Source organism: Acanthaster planci, linkage group LG07 (assembly GCF_054643075.1).
Source record: "Acanthaster planci isolate LZ-2023a linkage group LG07, COTS_SCS, whole genome shotgun sequence".
NCBI classification, from domain to species: Eukaryota; Metazoa; Echinodermata; class Asteroidea; order Valvatida; family Acanthasteridae; genus Acanthaster; species Acanthaster planci.
The window spans coordinates 7,539,899-7,557,937 of NC_141783.1; the positions used below are offsets into that span (position 1 = coordinate 7,539,899).

General features: G+C 42.3%; 2 protein-coding genes across 2 annotated transcripts; both read right to left on the reverse strand.

Moving 5' to 3' along the window:
- Window positions 1–304: 304 nt before the first annotated feature.
- Window positions 305–10,803, reverse strand: LOC110989658 (stomatin-like). The gene is made up of 6 exons (XM_022254201.2): window positions 10,601–10,803; window positions 8,628–8,725; window positions 7,612–7,767; window positions 6,937–7,196; window positions 6,098–6,176; window positions 305–5,311 (listed from the first exon to the last, which is right to left on the reverse strand). The coding sequence occupies exons 1-6, from the start codon at window positions 10,665–10,667 to the stop codon at window positions 5,120–5,122; spliced, it is 852 nt and encodes a 283-aa protein (XP_022109893.1). The 5' UTR covers window positions 10,668–10,803; the 3' UTR covers window positions 305–5,119.
- Window positions 10,804–12,316: 1,513 nt separating this feature from the next.
- Window positions 12,317–17,314, reverse strand: LOC110989665 (stomatin-like). The gene is made up of 6 exons (XM_022254212.2): window positions 16,962–17,314; window positions 16,209–16,306; window positions 14,473–14,628; window positions 13,847–14,106; window positions 13,671–13,749; window positions 12,317–13,517 (listed from the first exon to the last, which is right to left on the reverse strand). Exons 1-6 carry the CDS (start codon window positions 17,038–17,040, stop codon window positions 13,326–13,328), a joined length of 864 nt encoding a protein of 287 aa, XP_022109904.2. The 5' UTR covers window positions 17,041–17,314; the 3' UTR covers window positions 12,317–13,325.
- Window positions 17,315–18,039: the final 725 nt, after the last annotated feature.

The window sequence follows — 18,039 nt, forward strand, 5'->3', positions numbered from 1 at the left end:
AAATCCGCCTTCTGATTCTTCGTCACTCGTCAGCAAATATTTCAAATTTCACAAATCCAAGTTTGCAAACAGCATTGTATTCCAATATTTATTTCTGGTGCACCTCCCCCACTCGGGCAAATTAAGCTTCGTCGAAACCCAAGACTGAAAAAAGCAGTGTAAGGACTCCCGAACGAGTCAATACGACAACGAAACAGAATTCTAACGAAAGTCAACGTGCCCACAAAAAAGCAAAATAAACTCTGCTTTCCTGTTTCAGAATCGATGTTTCAAAGGAACACGACCAGAACAGGCAAAGAACAAGTTTGTTCCATCCGCTCTCTGCATTTTTTACTTTCGAAAGACAGACATCGTGTACAGGAAATGGTTATACAAAACACTATATCAAACACCCCAAATCACTGCATAAGCATTGACATGTAATGTATACCGTAGGGTTTTACAGTGCGAGTACTCCTGAATACACATTATGCTAAATGCTGTCTCAGCAGGTTTTAACTACCAGAGTACATGTACATGTATAGTGTATGGTACTTCTCAGCCTCTGTAAGTTTGACAACACATGTCAACATTCAAGGCACGGAACGTGAAGGCAGAAATCACAGAGTAAATTTTGCCTCTTTGAAAACAATTTGAGGAGTGACAAATGGTAAATTGGTTTCCACAATAGTTAAGTTGATGTAATGAGTTTCCAAGTGCGTCCCTGTACACAACTCGAGGAAGTGCAACTGGTGTGAGACCAGTTTTGTAACGCAGGATTTGGTTGATACAAGTTGCACTCCATGCATGAATACCAGAAAACAAATCCATCCAGTTAATTACTTCATAAAAAATGAAAAGTGACAATATCAAGAACACTGTTAATAATTAAAAATCAATAGGTGTACACGACTAAATAGGCTAAATAGGATTAAATTGAAAAATATTTACATCATTCCAGCAACTAGCTAACTTAAACACAACATTTTTTATTGTTGTGCAACATGCATTTTTTCACCTGAACGAAACACACAGCGTCCAAGGCGGCGCCAAGGGTTCCTGTCGTGATACACTGGGAAAAAAACTGTGGTGTTAATTCAACACCCTGGGTATTATCAGAGGACTACATCAGAGTGGGTGTGGTCCTCTAATAACACTAAGGGTGTTGTATTAACATCAATTTAACCCTACACTTTTTGCAATTTATGCGTTCTCTGGGAAATTGCAGTGACACAGAGGTCACATCACGAAATTTCCACCCATTTCTTTGTTATATCGTGCCGAAAAAGACACAAGTTTGCTCAACAGTTACGACTTACTCTGCAAGGAATGCAACCGCTGCTCGCTGCAGATGGGCGGGCCTCCGACATACCGAGGCGCAGGACTCACCACGCACCTTGGAAGCGCAGAGCCTTTGCAGCACCGCACTGGCGGTACACAGTAACGGCAACTTTTTTTTTGGCGTGAAGTAGCGACGTTGCACTCATTTATACAAACTACAATAACACACCGTTGCAGATCAATGAAATAAAAGTATCCAAGACACGATATAACAAAGGTACAGCTTATTAATAATGACGATTACAATCCATTTTATATTAAGCGATTTGCCCTTCACCGACGTAAATATTTACAAATACTAAGTGTCGACAAAAGACTTGTGAAAAAATCAAACTTTAATGCGTACCCACGGGTAGTTAGATTTGTAACAATGAATTGCAAAAAAGCCAATTTTCTTTTTTTGGGGGGGGCACATGTATAGGTAAATCTAAAATATGTCCAAGTATAGGGGAAAAGGTAAGCAGAAACTATGTTCCAATTTTTGCAAACACCTTAAAAAAGACTGAACTCACAGCAAGTCCATAATACAAAATCTAGCTTACGTATACTTGTGCACGAATATTCTGTTGCATTTACGCAATGACTCCACGCCACAACGCAAAATATTTGCATCATGGAATGCTTGGTCTTGCGACATTCAAATTTTCATTTCCTTTCCTTTCAGGCTTCTCAATCTTCCATTGTACCTATAAACGGCCGTAATGAGTGAAATACTCGTTTAAAATGAGCATTTGGTGAAAATGACACAAAGATTCAGAAAACAGTAATTGTGAAACATACGCAGCGTAAGTATAGTTACATGATGGAACATCCTCTGTGCTTACTATACGTTCACACTCAACCGCCTATTTGAAAACCCTTATTTTCCTGACGGCACAAAAACATGGTGTGGTTGCGTCCACCACCAGTAGCGTAGTGAGTAGCAAAGTAACAAGCTATTCAAATGAACTGACAAAAGCATTATTGTTTCATCGTTCACCCTTTCACTTGTGACTGGTCTTTTAAATGGACTGGTGTCTGGACATGTGAAGTGACTTGTCATGGATTCGACTACGACACTGTACCAAATACACGTACAGTACATTACAAAAGGGATCTTAGGGATGTCCATGCAGCTAATCAAGTGATTTTCTTATACGACATCGATTTCACATAAGACAGTAATTTATAACTAACCTGTGACTACTAGCTAACACCAGAATTTTTCAATTCCTGCTATCTTTATCTGACTGTATTAATACAAATTGATGCATAAAGACAAGTCGTAGTTGTTAAGGCCCGCTGACACTGAAACGTGCGCTGCTCTTCAAAATGAAATCACAATGAAACAAAAGGATTAAGAACTGCCTGGCCTTACCTGAAAAGTAATACACTGTGTTCCGGTAATACTGAAAGTTAGTCTACAACTTCTGAAAACAAGTGAATACAGAAAAAAAAATTGTAGCGGTAAAAATGTAGAAATGAAAAAAAATAAATAAATATATATATATATCCTTCTGCTTGAACAGCCATTGGCTAATATTCTGCATTGCTCTTTTGTAGCTCACTTTATGAGGTCAGTAACGCCGCATGATGTAGTGACATGGGACATTAACAAGTGCACAAACGTACAAATGATTACAAAGAGAATGACCGACATAGTAGTCCTTGTACAAATATGGTACAGGTGCATTGTATCCATTAACAATTATAAAGGACACTCTAGTCTCTATGCCTGTTTGAACTTTATTGTGAGTTGAAGAGACGACTTAACTTTATCTACATCGACTTCAAAGCAGTTTTTGACTCTTTTGACAGTGAGCAATCGGGGTCCCATACTCTGTTCTACTGAGGATGTACTACCCTCGGGATCTGTGCTCCAGGATACAGCAAATGGGTCTTTCTCACTGCCTCAGAAGTCCGTCAGGGATGCATCATCATCTTGGTCTTACTCTGCTGTCCAGTGGACTGGATCCTAAGACACTACCAACAAGACCTTGGAATCAAGATCAGTGATATATGCTCTTCACTGACTTCAACTATGGCGTGACATGACCTCACTCTTGGAGAAGCAGAACAGCAAAACACTTCCAAGAGGCTCCACGAAGCAGGCTGAACATGTGGCAGTGCACAAATTGTCGGCCAATAAGAAGATCCGAACACTGAGTGGGTCTCTGCCTATCCCCACCTCCCTGGAGCCGCCAGCTGGAGGTGGCATCCTGCTTCCAACCTCAATACCTGGGTGATTAAATGTCGGGCAGGTGGATACAGAGAAAGATGATGACAACAATGCCCTTGACACCGTGAAAAATAAGCCAAGTGAGAGGCAAAGTACTGGAAATTATACAAGTGCCTTCAAATTGTAGCACTTCTACCCTGGCAAAGAACCTACGTACCATGAAAAAGAATAATTCATGCGTACAGGTGTGTACAAAAATACTCATCTCTAGCTAAAAACCTACCAGGATCTATGGAAGCCCATCAGCCTTGTGAACTCTGTTCACAACTTCACAGTCAGTGGTAGTAATGCCCAATGTTACCCACCTTTGTGCACGTTCAGTTGAAAAACAAAAGCTCGGCGTGCATCCGACTATTTGTGCATGTGAATGAGTGCACATACCTCCTGTGCTCTTTCTTGACTCTGTGAGTTCTTTCTTGCCTTTTGTACAGTTGGTGCACAGAGTCCACATAACGGTTAGTCTAATCCTAACACTGCAGTATACATGTGTACCACAGAAACCTTGGTGGGTCTATGTGACACCTTGGGTTGGAGTGTCTCTTGGTACTTGATATACATGTACCTGTTAACAATAAAATGTTGCTTGATGTGTGTTCATTGTTTGCATGTTGTGTTTTGTTGTGTTTAATTCTGTTGTGTTGTCTTGTTCTGTTGTGTTCCGTTTGTTACTTGGCATTGTGTTGTGTTCAATTCTGTAGTGTTAAGTGTGCTTGTCAATTGTATAACCTACACACTGCCTACTGGTTCAACAGCTCCACACACACGCTAACTACAAACTGCACATCCTGAACCAGGCTGTAGCACCAGATGGAGGGTGGGGGGGACATGTATCTCAAGTAGCAGGAGTATGTATGGGTGCTGTTCTAGGACTCGACCTGACGTCTCGTACAGCAAGCCCCACAATGCTGCTAAACAAAAAAATGGGTTTTTATCCTACAAACACTGCTTGGCCAAGAGTAAACGTCAAAGACAAACTTCATGATGAGGTTAGGCTATAATAGACCTGGGCTTATTTATAACTGTGCTTGCATATTTGGAGGTAATACGAGTAAAACCTGTGATAGTAGAAGATACCTAACCACTTACAAAAATGGTTTCAATCAAACTTTAGGGAGATTCGAGAGGAGGCACAAGGCACCGATAGGGTCATGAAGAGGAATCTTCTACTTACGTAGCTTACCTCTTCCTAGAAAAATGTTGGCACCAGTTTCTGAAAACAATTAGTAAAAATCAGACTCAAACAATGTCTGAACACTTTGAACGAGCTGGGTGCAAGTAATTCTGACTGTCAATACAATGTTTTCATTCTACAACAAATCTATGATTTAAACCTCATTACTGATAGGACAGTGCAAAAGAAATGTTTGTTTAAACTGCAGAATTCCCTCCACTCATCTCTAAATAACCAGTTCATAATTTCAACTACTGAAATACACACACTCTTAATTAATGCAAAAGCTGACAGACAAAAAGAAAAGTGCTCTACGAAACATTTATCCCTGGTGAATCTTTCTCCAGGGTTGAACTGAAACCTGGGTGGGCGACGTCTCCACCACTGCACCCTAGGTGAGGAGTGGCTGGCTATTTCTTGTTCATGAAGCCGGTCAGCAGGTCAACGGGGAGCGGGAAGATGATGGTGGAGTTCTTCTCGGCCGAGATGGAGTTCAGGGTCTGCAGGTAGCGGAGCTGGAGGGCGTTGGGCGACTCGGCGATGATGTCTGCCGCCTCCTTCAGGGCGCGGGAGGCATTCTGCTCACCCTCGGCTGCGATCACCTATTTGGAGGAACCAAATTTGATGGCATGAGCCATAGGCTTGGCTGCAGGTGGAAGTTTCAACAGTACCTTTATAAAGGAAATTTTTGTGGATGAGCTTGTGGCACTGGGAATTCCACTAAGACCCAGGTTTGCTGTCTCAGGAGTCCATCAAAGCATTTTGTGCAATCTTTAAGACCAAAACACAAACACGATTTATAAATTCCCGTTACTTTTGTTTTTACGTTAATGGAATGCAGTCACAATACTCTGAAGGCAATGACCAAATGTATCACTTGCATGCCTCACTACATGACATGTACGTCATGAATGAGAAATTATCAATAAATCAATCAAATCACTCGGCTTAGGGCATGAGTAATCAAAATAATTTCTTTAGCACTCAATATTGAAGGCAGTTTGAAAAGATGAAATTCTAATTCTATCCTCTGTAAGAGCCTCACAAAAATAAAACTGCCAAGGCTATGTGGGTGGGAGTCGAACCCACAACCCCCTGCTTCCAGGTTCACCTGTCTGACATGAGTGCACACTACAATTTACGTCACCCTCTAACACATGCCGTCCCAAAATCCCTGTTTAAAACACTGCCGGAGGGGGGTAAAAGCTGGTTCCTGTTTCACGCAAACGCCAAAGTGAAGTGAAATGGATGTCACAAAAACATTTGCAGCTCTGTTCGCTTTGAGTTGAAATGTGCAAACTGGCAGCACAGGTATCTGACCCGTTTGCATTCCAGTTCACTTTCAAGCCGAGCTTGAACCAGCCTCGGTGGGAGTCGGGCGGGCTTACCTTGGCGCGGGCCTCCCTGGAGGCTTCAGCCTCGGCGGCCATGGCACGCTGCATCTGGCGTGGGAGACGCACGTCCTTACTGTCATTACAAAACAAAAGGGAAAAGGCCTGTGTCAGAAATGATTGTGGGAAAGGCAGTTTGCCATAGGATAAATGCATGACAAATCTGAAGCCTGGTTTCCATTTGGTCGTAGTGACCACTGACAGCACACAAGATGTCAAGATGCAGACGGTCAAGGTGGAGAGAGCGTGTAATGTCATTCCACCAAAAATTTAACAAGATGGCAGCCGTAAGTCCAAACATTTCAATGTCAAATGCCCTATTCAAGTGGTTATATTGCCTCTTCAGGCCAAACTTGTCACCATTTAGATGAATTTGGTCCGTGGTCAGCTATTATGTTGACAAGAGAGGTATTTTTGTCGGGGAAAATAAGCAAAATCTGTGGTAGTAGAAAGAAGGGCACTGTTGTGTGCCCGTCATGGCAACACATATCTTTATATGGGTCTACTCTGACAACGAAGTGTAGAAAGTGGGTAAAGTTGAATCTGATCCAACTTTGCCGATTGACTGTGTCCAGATTTGTGTTAGATGTGATAAAGCATTTCAACATGACTGTGAGTTGTTCAGGCATGTTCGACAACATTCTCTACATCTCTTTACGTCAATTTGGAAACTGGGCTGTAAGCTGCATTTCGGAGATTTGTGGCAATCTTAACCTAAGTTGAATTGAACAACACATCACACTGAATAATTTCTGCTGACTTTATACATCTGCATTTGTATAAACTTTGCTTGCCAATAAAAAGTAGCAGTACATTTGAAGTTTACATGGACTCACATCTCGACCCTCTCCACCTTGACCCCCCAGGGGTCGGTGGCCTCGTCTAACAGAGACTGCAAGGTGTTGCTGATCTCCTCCCTGTGGCTCAGCACCTCAGCCAGGGTCTTGGTGCCCAGGACGTTACGCAGGGTGGTGGCAGCAAGCAGCTCGGTGGACCGCTTGTAGTTCTCCACGTTGATGACCGCCATGGTGGGGTCTTGCACGCGAAAGTAGACCACCGCGTCCACGGTGACCGTCACGCTGTCTTTGGACAGGATCTGAAAAGGCCAGGGAACAGAGTAAAGAGATCACCAGAAAACTGCCATGAAGATTGGCTTCCTATTTTTCATGAGAATGACCCACCTCCATGGTGGAGTACGTGTATAATACACACCGAATGAAACTGTGTAACAAGTACATTTCCTGCACTTGTGAAATACATGTAGGTGTGAGATAATCACAGAAATCTGCAGACTATGCATCTGGGCACTTCTACCACATACAAATTCTCCTGACTTCAGAAATAAATACGGTGGATGTTTAAGGTAGACTCTACTTTTTTGAGCCTTCTCAAAATGTACAGTTATTTGTATGGCAAAACAGATGTTAAAGTCAAAGAAGGAAAAGTGAATTAGTGGAAAAAAGCAACAGTTGTTTTTTTTTTCAAATTTATCTTGACAGTCTAGCGGTTACCTCCTGGGGTGGCACATCAAAGGACAGAGTCCTGAGATCCACCACGCGAATCTCATCGATGCAGGGGATGATGAAGAACAGGCCAGGTCCCTTGGGCCCTCCAGGCAAGAGACGACCAACTCGGAACAGGATGGCTCGCTCATACTCGGCGACGGTCTTCAGAAATGGCAAATCATTAACAATGACTGAGGATTTTAATGAGACTTTGAACATAGCCCTGAATCGTCTTGTGTAGGGAATGCAATGCAGCTATCCTTGGAATAGCGTGTGTAGAATGGAAGGATCACAGTATGTAGGTGCATTATACTGCATGGCCAGTTGCAACAAATCAACCGATCAGGACCAAGGAGTTAGGTTTGCTTGAAGAACACGTTCAACCACTGTCTTTTCAAAACTTGTCAGGCTGCAAATCATGCCTACAAGTCCCTGCTCCAGCAATATTATATAACATCCGAGATGCCCAAAGACGGGACCTGGACTCTACAACTTGGGGGTTGTTAAGTGGGCTCCCAACCCCAGGGGAAGGGGTCCCTCCCAGATTGAAGCAATCTATCATTCATCACCAAGTTCAAAAAGTTAGAACAACATGTAGGAGAACACTGGATGCGATCACTGCCAAACACCCCCCTTCCCTAAATTCTGCACTTTAATGTATTCTGGTGACCACAAGCATTGGCATGGCACAACGGGAGACTTTGGGATGCTGGTGACAGCAGCAGCAGGCCCCTCTTCACAGTACTGTGTATGCTCACAAGAACGCACACCTGCTCAGAACAACGCACATATACTCAGAACTGATAAAAAGGCCCGATATGTTTGCCAACACCAAGCATCTCAAAGTCTCCCACTACACAATATTTTTGTTACTTCTTGTTCTTACCGTGAAATTCAGCGACAACTTTACGCCACTTTTTGAATCCTGTTGCATTCAGCTTACAACAAAAAGGTCTTTCCACAAAGAAGAGCCTAAATGTATGGGTCTAAATTTTTTCCTTCCAAAAGCAAACAAAACCTACCTTGAAGCAAAACCAGATAGTAATTGGAAATGTACATGCGATGAACAGTATGGAGAAAAACCAGAGAACCCATGTACAGCATGACATTCCTTCGGGTTCTAAACAAATGAAGCAAAAATACCAAGAATTAAACAAACAACAGATTTAACATTCTATTGAAAGGGTTACTGAAATAAATTGAAACTGAAATAATTATTCATTTATTCATATTGCTAACAATATGCATACCAGGGTTGGTGGTCTTTTTTATTTCAAACAAATACAAGAAAATTCAGCTATAATATGTGTGTTGATTTGCTGTGATTTCTTTTATTACATAATCCTAAACCTGAGATTTAAACCAGGTAACTGATTGAACATACCAATTAATTTACCACCATTAACTTTAAATACTGTATATTACACCTACCTGTACTTTTAGAGAAGACAGTTACTTCAAAGATAGGCTTACAGCCTTACAGGTGCCAAACGCAAAATACTCAGGTTTTAAACTGGTCTCTGAGTTCGGTTAAATGTGGAGCTGACAGGATTTGTTAATCCCGAGATAAAACCCAAGGACCACTAAGAGAACAAAATACCATCGATTACATGCTAAGCAGGCATTTTAACAGGTCCTAATGTTAGTAAAAAGATGCTTCGTTCCTGGGATTTGGTGTGGGCTGAGATTTAAAAAACAAGGGGACTGTTCTGTAAATGTACCGTACATGGGTCCCATCAGGGCCTCCTTATTTTCATCCTTGATTGGTGTACACATCCATATGTACATGTACTGAGGCTGCCAAAACAGGTTATGCAAAGAATCTGTTTTAAGGAGTCAGGCAAGCATTTTTTAAAAAATGACCACCACTTTGTTTAAACTTTCCAACAATTGTTGCCGTTACCACTGTTCAACAACATCAAAATGAAAGAGACACGTTGGAGAAGAGAAAGGAAAAATATTGAATGAAGCTTTAATAGTTTGGCTAGTAAGTTTGAAGCCATTTGACAAGAGTTCAAAATGCAGCCATTTTGATAACAGTTTGGCTAGTAAGTTTGTAGCCATTTGACAAGAGTTCAAAATGCAGCCACTTTGATAACAGTTTGGCTAGTAAGTTTGTAGCCATTTGACAAGAGTTCAAAATGCAGCCATTTTGAAAACAGTTTGGCTAGTAAGTTTGTAGCCATTTGACAAGAGTTCAAAATGCAGCCACTTTGATAACCATGCAAGTGCAGTTATTAGCTGTAGTAATAAAATTTGGACTCTGCTGCATGAAGACATGTTTAGAGACTGCATGGTCGACTGCATGTGTACGGTGACTGACAATTGAAACTGAAGTTAGGGGTTTACGTATCTATTTTCAGACGGATTTGTTAAAATATTCACATTTTTTGCCTCTGTTTTGAGATGAAATTTGGCAGTGGCCAAGAAGGAAGCAGGTGGGGAAGTTACAATTTACATTTTTATTTCACCAAACTTCTACTAGGTGACTTCTCTGGAAATAAATGTGAAACACACATTGTAAGTTTTTCTTTCGTGGCCATTTAATGGTGGAATCATGATATGGACAAAAACAGGGAGTCCTGTTACTACAGTACAGTCATGACTTAAAGAAACCACGGAGCAAGGCACAAATCCGTCTCTGCCTCTACATTCGCTTGATGTTCAACACAATCACATGATCATGTACATGGAACCAAGTCAGTGAGTCACGCGACTAAAACCAACAGCCAATTTTTATTCCTTCATTATGTACATGTAAGTACAGTGTACTTTGTACATGAAACGGTGTACATGTAAACAGTCATTAACAGGCTTGCATTGAGTTAAACGTCCTGCAGCGGTGGCGGCGTGGCGATCTATCTTCACACTATACAGATCATGCAAATGTAGCATAAACATCACAAGATTGGGCCGAGTGAAATCATGGACGGAGGAAGGACCCATGATGGCACGATGAAATACTAAAACAGCGATAAACATGACATTAACCTACCATTTCTCTCTCGTGTCTGCAACCCTGCCCTCTCCCCTGAGTGTGCGCTGTGTTTTGCACCGTCCATGTCGCCAGAATCTTCACAAAATCACTTCAAGGTACCTGCTATTCACAGCACGGTTCGTGTTGTTTGGTACATGTAAATGGCTGTGCGTACCAAGTACCACTGCACTAGACTATATCTCGTCGTCTTATGAACTTTCACCTATCGGGCTAGTCAATGACGTCCTCGACCAACGCAACGCGCGTGCGTAAATTACCATCCAGGTGTTTATTATTCAGCTTATTTGCTGCTGAATCATCACGTAATTTTCCATGATCAAATCGGGAGGTTTGAAAGGGCGTCATGGAATTGAATTGACTGAACTCCTATGTGGTTTCACTCATTTAACTGCAGTGAAACCATTTTTTCTCTGTCCTTTTCTGAAGTACCGCTCTCTCCCTATGCTTGCTCTACAGTTTTAGTTCCCGACGTCAGAGCACTGAGAATGTACATGTACATGTACACACGTAGATCGCGAACAGCTTCAACGGACGAGAACATGTTTTCAAAACCAGCGTGCATCGAACTGGTCGAAAGAGGCAAACCAATTTTTTATGAAAAGATAGGCTGTGGACCAACTAAAGCGGGGAGAAGGATTTTTTTATTTTGTATTTTAATACTCCCCATGCATGAAATACGGCGTGGGCTGGCCAGGACTTGTTTTCAGTGGTTGTTATGATCATACATGATTGTGGAAGACCTTACAGAACTTGAGAATCCGGGAACGTTACTTGAACCATGCTTGAACTTCGGCTGGAACGATAATCAACAAATAGGCCCCCTATTCATTTTCATGGCCTGTTTGTCCCCCGGATTGGAGGATTTGATATGCTTTTTGGGAAGCATGCCCCCATGAGTCCCTGTATGGCGATCCCTTGAAGGGGATCCAAGTACACGGGGGGGGCGCACCTGGGTGCACCCCCTCCTGTGAAATCTGTGAATAATCTCCGTTGAGTTTATGCAGCAGTCCAGCTTATGCCCCCTTGAAAAAAATGTGTGCACCCTCGGGTGCCTCTCGGACATTTACGCCACTGACCCCAATCATTGCATTTCCAACCCCCACAAATTCTAATAATCCTAGCTAGGTAGGCCTACACCCTTGAATGATATCCTGAAGATTTTGAAAACGGCATGACTACGCCCCCGCTCCTCTACCCCAGGCGCAGGTACGTAAGTCCTTCACCTATCAGTATGACTGTTTCTGGCACCCCCCTCCGTGATAATTAGGATTTGGCTGTTTTTTTTCAAGCCCAAGGGTGGGCAACTTAGTAATTTGCGAGTCACAAACGCGACTGACACACTTACGTGGAAAGTAGACCGATTGCATCCGCTAAATCACGTGACCAATAGTGGGTATCCGTCAACCCCATGTGTTTTGTGTGTTGCTTATAAACAAAGCCGAGTTAGGGTACGTAGTGCCCAGCACATCGGTCGTCAGTCTGAGTACGGTACCTACCGTCGGCATTATATTTTTTGTAAATGATACTTTATGAAACGCCTTTTTGGACACCGGGTTTGTTGATACTGAACGTGAACTAGTGGGCGCAATCGGTCTATTGTTCCGTGCCTTGTTCTGGGGGCAGCCAAGATCGGAGACACAATGAATAAAGGAATTTAGGAAACTTCAAAACTTTCACCACCAGCAAAGAACATTACATGTACATGTACATCAATTGAAATATCAATATCGCGTATTTTATTTATGGTATATAATTTCTATAACGTTTGAAGTAAAATCTCGACACTATGGTAGAATACATACATGCACACGTGTATTCAATAGTCCAATTAACCATTGAAGAAAATTTTCGAAAATTACAATTCTTGCAAGAAATTCATACACAGAACGATCACGAAAATGGACAACATTGTAAAAAATAGATCTACATGATATTCGTTTCAAGCTTGACTCTTTTTTGTTTAAATATTTACATTGTCTATTTGGGCAGCCAGTAACTGTAACTGAGAAATTGCGTGTAAAACACATCTAAGACATTTTCAAGTGAATTAAAAGAAATAAAATAGATGAAAAAAATAAATGATCACTCCATCGTTAATTCTCAAGAATAGGCTCCACGAACAACACGATTCCACATTCACACCGTTCACACAAAATAATAATAAAAGCAGGGTTAAATTGTTCTGGGTATATTTGAACTGATTTAAAACATTTTAAAAACACGAAATAAAGTGACAGACTTTTTTAAAATTAATAATTTAACATTAATGATAATTGTGTTTAGAACTGCCATGCATCTGCCTCCAATGGATCGTCATTGCTCCATCTTCATCTTGTATTACATTTTCCCCTGCATGTACAATTCGTTAACGTCAAATAATGGACCGATTTTACACAAAATGTTCACAAACAATATCTTTAGTATTTATAAAGAATTCTAGTTACGAAAGCAATTATACATTTGGCAGTCATCTTTTACTTCAAGAATCTGTCACACTCATCGGATTAGTTTATAAGTCATAGTTGCAGTTAACTATTAGGGATCGTTCTTCATAATTAGCAAGAAATTTACAGTACAAATACACACAAATTGTCCAAAATTGCTCTGCCATCACTGTCAGAAATTGGTAATAAAACACGTCTTCCATCTCCTATAAAACAACTGATTTCCAGGAAAACTTCACTCTGCGCGTGTCGCTCTGAGACCCATCTCACCTGATTACCTATTTTTGATTCATGAATCCGCTCAGTAGATCGACAGGCAGCGGGAAGATGATGGTGGAGTTCTTTTCAGCCGAGATGGAGTTGAGGGTCTGGAGGTAGCGGAGCTGGAGGGCGTTGGGCGACTCGGCGATGATGTCGGCAGCCTCCTTCAGGGCGCGGGATGCGTTCTGCTCACCTTCGGCAGCGATCACCTGTTCGGTGAGAAGTTGCGTTAGGTAACCAAGCGTTCCTTTAATTTTATCATCGGAAACCGTTCGAAAGTCTCGTCCTATTATAACAACTAATAATTCAAACAGATTCCAAGAGACAAGATTGAAACTGTCATTTGACTTTGAATGACGTACCTTGGCGCGAGCCTCCCTGGAGGCTTCCGCCTCGGCGGCCATGGCACGCTGCATCTGGATCGGCAGGCGGACGTCCTTACTGCAGAGGCAGAGTAAACAATAATCGTGACATCAATGCGCTCCAGGAACCAACGCACAGTGCAAGTGCACCTTGCAAAAAGAAGTAAGCGACTTACATTTCGACTCTCTCTACCTTGACCCCCCAGGGATCGGTGGCATCATCCAGGAGAGACTGCAAGGTGTTGCTGATCTCCTCCCTGTGGCTCAGCAACTCAGCCAGGGTCTTGGTGCCCAGGACGTTACGCAGGGTGGTGGCAGCAAGCAGCTCGGTGGACCGCTTGTAGTTCTCCACGTTGATGACGGCCATGGTGGGATCAGACACACGAAAATAGACCACGGCGTCAACAGTTACCGTCACACTGTCTTTGGACAGGATCTACAGGTTGGATGAAAGTTAATTAATTACGCTAAATTTTCATTCATAGAAACAAAAGACTATAAAGTTACTAGCTTCTGTTGGTGATTACATAGGCATGATGAAAGCAACTTCAGTTTTGATGATCCGTTTCACCAGAGTCATAATTACTTCAGAGTATATACGCCTCTTTTCCCCCAACGGGTTTGGATTCATTGATCTCCCCAAAGAACAAATCGCAAACATACGAAAGGGATTCGCAAGAAGACAACAACGCATGTAAGTGTCGTCCGAGGGTCGTGCAGGATCAAAGATGCGATGAAACGCAAAGAGGAGCTCTGGAACCATTTGAATGGTCATGACACTCAACACCAGGTAATTTCTTACCTCCTGGGGTGGCACATCAAAGGAGAGAGTCCTGAGATCCACCACCTGAATCTCATCGATGCAGGGGATGATGAAGAACAGGCCAGGTCCCTTGGGCCCTCCAGGCAAGAGACGACCAACTCGGAACAGGATGGCTCGCTCATACTCGGCGACAGTCTGCAGTCAGCATAAAAATGTCAACATCAAATTTAGACCAAACTTCAGGATATTTCCCGACAATAGAAAACAGGTACAAGGGCTAATAAGAGTGTACCATATTCTGACAAGTGGTGGAAGAATATCAAGATTCTTATGATTACGATTTACGATATTGTGTAAAATCGGAATCGTCCAGTTTTTAGGGAAAAATGGTATCGAATATCAGGATATCGGCGGTTTTCTTTTCAACTATCAGGTTCGATAATTGGACCATTGGAAAAGCTGTTCCCAAAAGCTTTATTAACCCTATGCAGTTCTCGATCACGTTCTAAGCGTACCTCCAATGTATCTAGTACTGGTAACGTATATCGCACACGGCTGTATATCCCTGTGCGCGTCTATAGAGGGGCTTGTGGGGTACCGGAACAATGGGAAGTACCCCATAGGGTACTTGTGGGGTACGGAAACGGTACCCCACAAGAATTTCGCGAAATAAATATTTCAAATTTACTCAAAAAGGAGGAATTTTCAAGTTCCATTCATCCGTCGCAAAATGAAGTATTTTAAATAAGGGACGTTTAGTCGAATTTCCAAAGTAGGAAAGTGAATCTGGTTCAAATGGGAGTGATTTGAAAATTTTTGCGTGTTGTGTGGGAGTTTTGTAAACGAGAACGAAGTGAAAACCCCACAAGTATAGCTGTGTAAGGTTGGGGGTTTGCATTTGATCCCACAGAACGTTCTTGATTTTACCGTAGCACTATCGCCACTTCAAATTCAAAGCTTCGTTTACGACATTCGGGTGTGATCTACGGTAAAATTCAGAACTGAGAATGCTATTAGTCGCGTTTGATGAAATTTTTTTAGTACTTGCCCAACTTCAAGTTATACGTAAAATAAAATCCCAACTTGTCATTTTCGTGGCATGTCGTGTTTACGGACAGTTTCCACGCGGTTCATTGCGCGGTGTCAGGGATACGAGGTGATTATTTTTAAAAGAAATCTTGTTATAGATTAGTCCTCTATTCTTGGGGTTTATTCTTCACCTTTTGTTCTTTTTCATTTGTCGGTAAAAGATTTGATCGAGGGAATAATTAAGACATTAAAGTGAAGAGGCACAGTGAATTAGAGATCACAAACAGCGCGCTTCAACCAACGTGGAAAGTTAAGAACCACTGGTGACAAATGCAATTCTAAACCACCAAAGCCTTCAGGTCCTATCGTAGATCTGTAGGCCTATCTTCTTTAGTGGCAAGACAATAATAATTATTTTACACTGCAACAATAGATGAGATTTGATTTATAAATTCGGGGGCTTCAGAGTGTTAATGTGCAGTTTGCGGGTGGCTGAAATGGATATTGGTTATTTTATAGAGTCGGCATTATTTTATCGCGACAGTTTCTGTCTTGTGCGACTGCGCCTGGTTATTTTGATTGGACTGATGATCCAACCAGCTGGAAGAAACCAATCTTCATCTATAATTTTGTAGGATGATCCTACACAAGATCCTATACAAAAAAAAAACACCGCGGTTGACCAAAGTATCATCCGAATCCTATTTGGCAGAAATGACAGTTACACATTGAAAAATGAAACTCACCTTGAAACAAAACCAGATCGTTATCGGGAATGTCACAGTAATTAAGAGGATCGAGAAGAACCACAGGACAATGGTACAGCATGACATACCCTCGGGTTCTGGAAAATAGAGATTTAACAGGGAGAAATGAAGACGCACGATAAAAATTCAGGATAATAACCCACAACTGCAAATCTCGCGGATTCAAGATAAACAAGGTAGCCGTCTACGGCCTAAATAAAAAGGGTCTGATTTGCATGGGAAACGAGGGCTTCATTGTTTTTCACCCAAGTATAGAGTCATCATAATTTCAAACAATTTCTAGGTTTAGTTTTTTTCTAAACTCTGAAGGGTGCAACTTCTCAGCGTCCACCCTGAGTGTATAGCAGCCTTGTGTCTGTGTTGTGGGGTGTCAGATTACTACGGTATGGAGAATTTCACTCCGAAATCGGAACGTTAACAAAGCAAAACGTAGATACTGATCACAACAAGCCAATAGGAGACAGTAAAATGGTTAACCGGGGACAAACTCCTGGCTATAGACGCGCTATAGTTCAAATGGGAGTGTCCCTGCTAATGTGCTATATCCCTCGACCCCCCTTCCGGAATATACTACATGCACCTTGGCCGTGACCCATTTTTAGCTCTGGTCTCAGGTTGGCCAAAAATTTCAAGATCTTAAGAGTACTATGACCTATATTCAAGTTAGCAGGCGAATATATTTTCAGAAATGCAAGCGACAAGCTAGTTAAACCAACAACATGCAAAACCTACCTCGGTCAATTGGCTGATTGAACTGCTGGGCTGACGCACCGCCTTTCATGCGTCCATGGGGCATCGTGTCGGGCTCCATGTTGATGTTGCTGCCTCACTCAGCAGACCTGTTTGTAACGAAGAAATCGTCCAATTGCCCAACCGAAATTCTAAGGACGATAACAGGATTTCTTTTCAGCAATGAGGTCCTGGCGAGCGGTTTCACTGTACTGAGCACACGGGCTGAAACGCACAACGGAAAAAACACGTATCTATGGCCTTCCCTCAGAAAAAACCAAATTCTACGCGGGTCCGAAGTCCGCGTTTACCATGGCAAAAATAAAACGCACTCCACAAAATTATGCCTCTCAGTGTCAGTACACACAGGGCCGTGCGCCGGTACTGACGTCACTCTGCATAATATTTTGCTCTTCACGCATGAGTCGCATCTGGAGAGCGTCGGGAAAAATTATTCATCACCCGACATGTTGCACCCGCCCCAACCAACGCTGGCAATTTGCCACTACCTCGACATTTTAATGACACTGGCGCAACGAAAAAAGTCGACAATACATGCTCAGTCTAGACGTCTCAGTCTAGAAAAACGCAATGTGACATCGCTGAGATCCCCAATCCATTCTGTTTTTCACAGACATTTTTTTTGTCTGCATATGGGTTTCTCGCTTTATTTGAGACTCTTTGGCGTAAGCCTACAGCGAGTGTAAGCAACGGAACACTTCGGGGTTGAGTCGTGTATTTAGCCTAAAATGACGTCTGTTGAACGCTAATCAACAAGTACTGTTTCGTAATGGTCAAAGCCTACTCAAATCGCAGTGATCAGCCGATTTACACGTAGCCGCACTTCATTTTTGTTTGCATAGGTCCATCTCACAATATTTTCGAAATTAAAAGCCCGAACATCGAGCGGGGGGGGGAGCAACATACGGAAGTTCAAGATGACTTGTTTATCGCCGCTAACATAACTGCGGGAATGCCATACTTCAACAGCTAGGTCACAAACCGTGCTCTTTGTGCAAGTATAGGCGTGTGCGTGATCGCTCAGAGATAAACGGCAAACAATACAAAACCAGGCCTATAC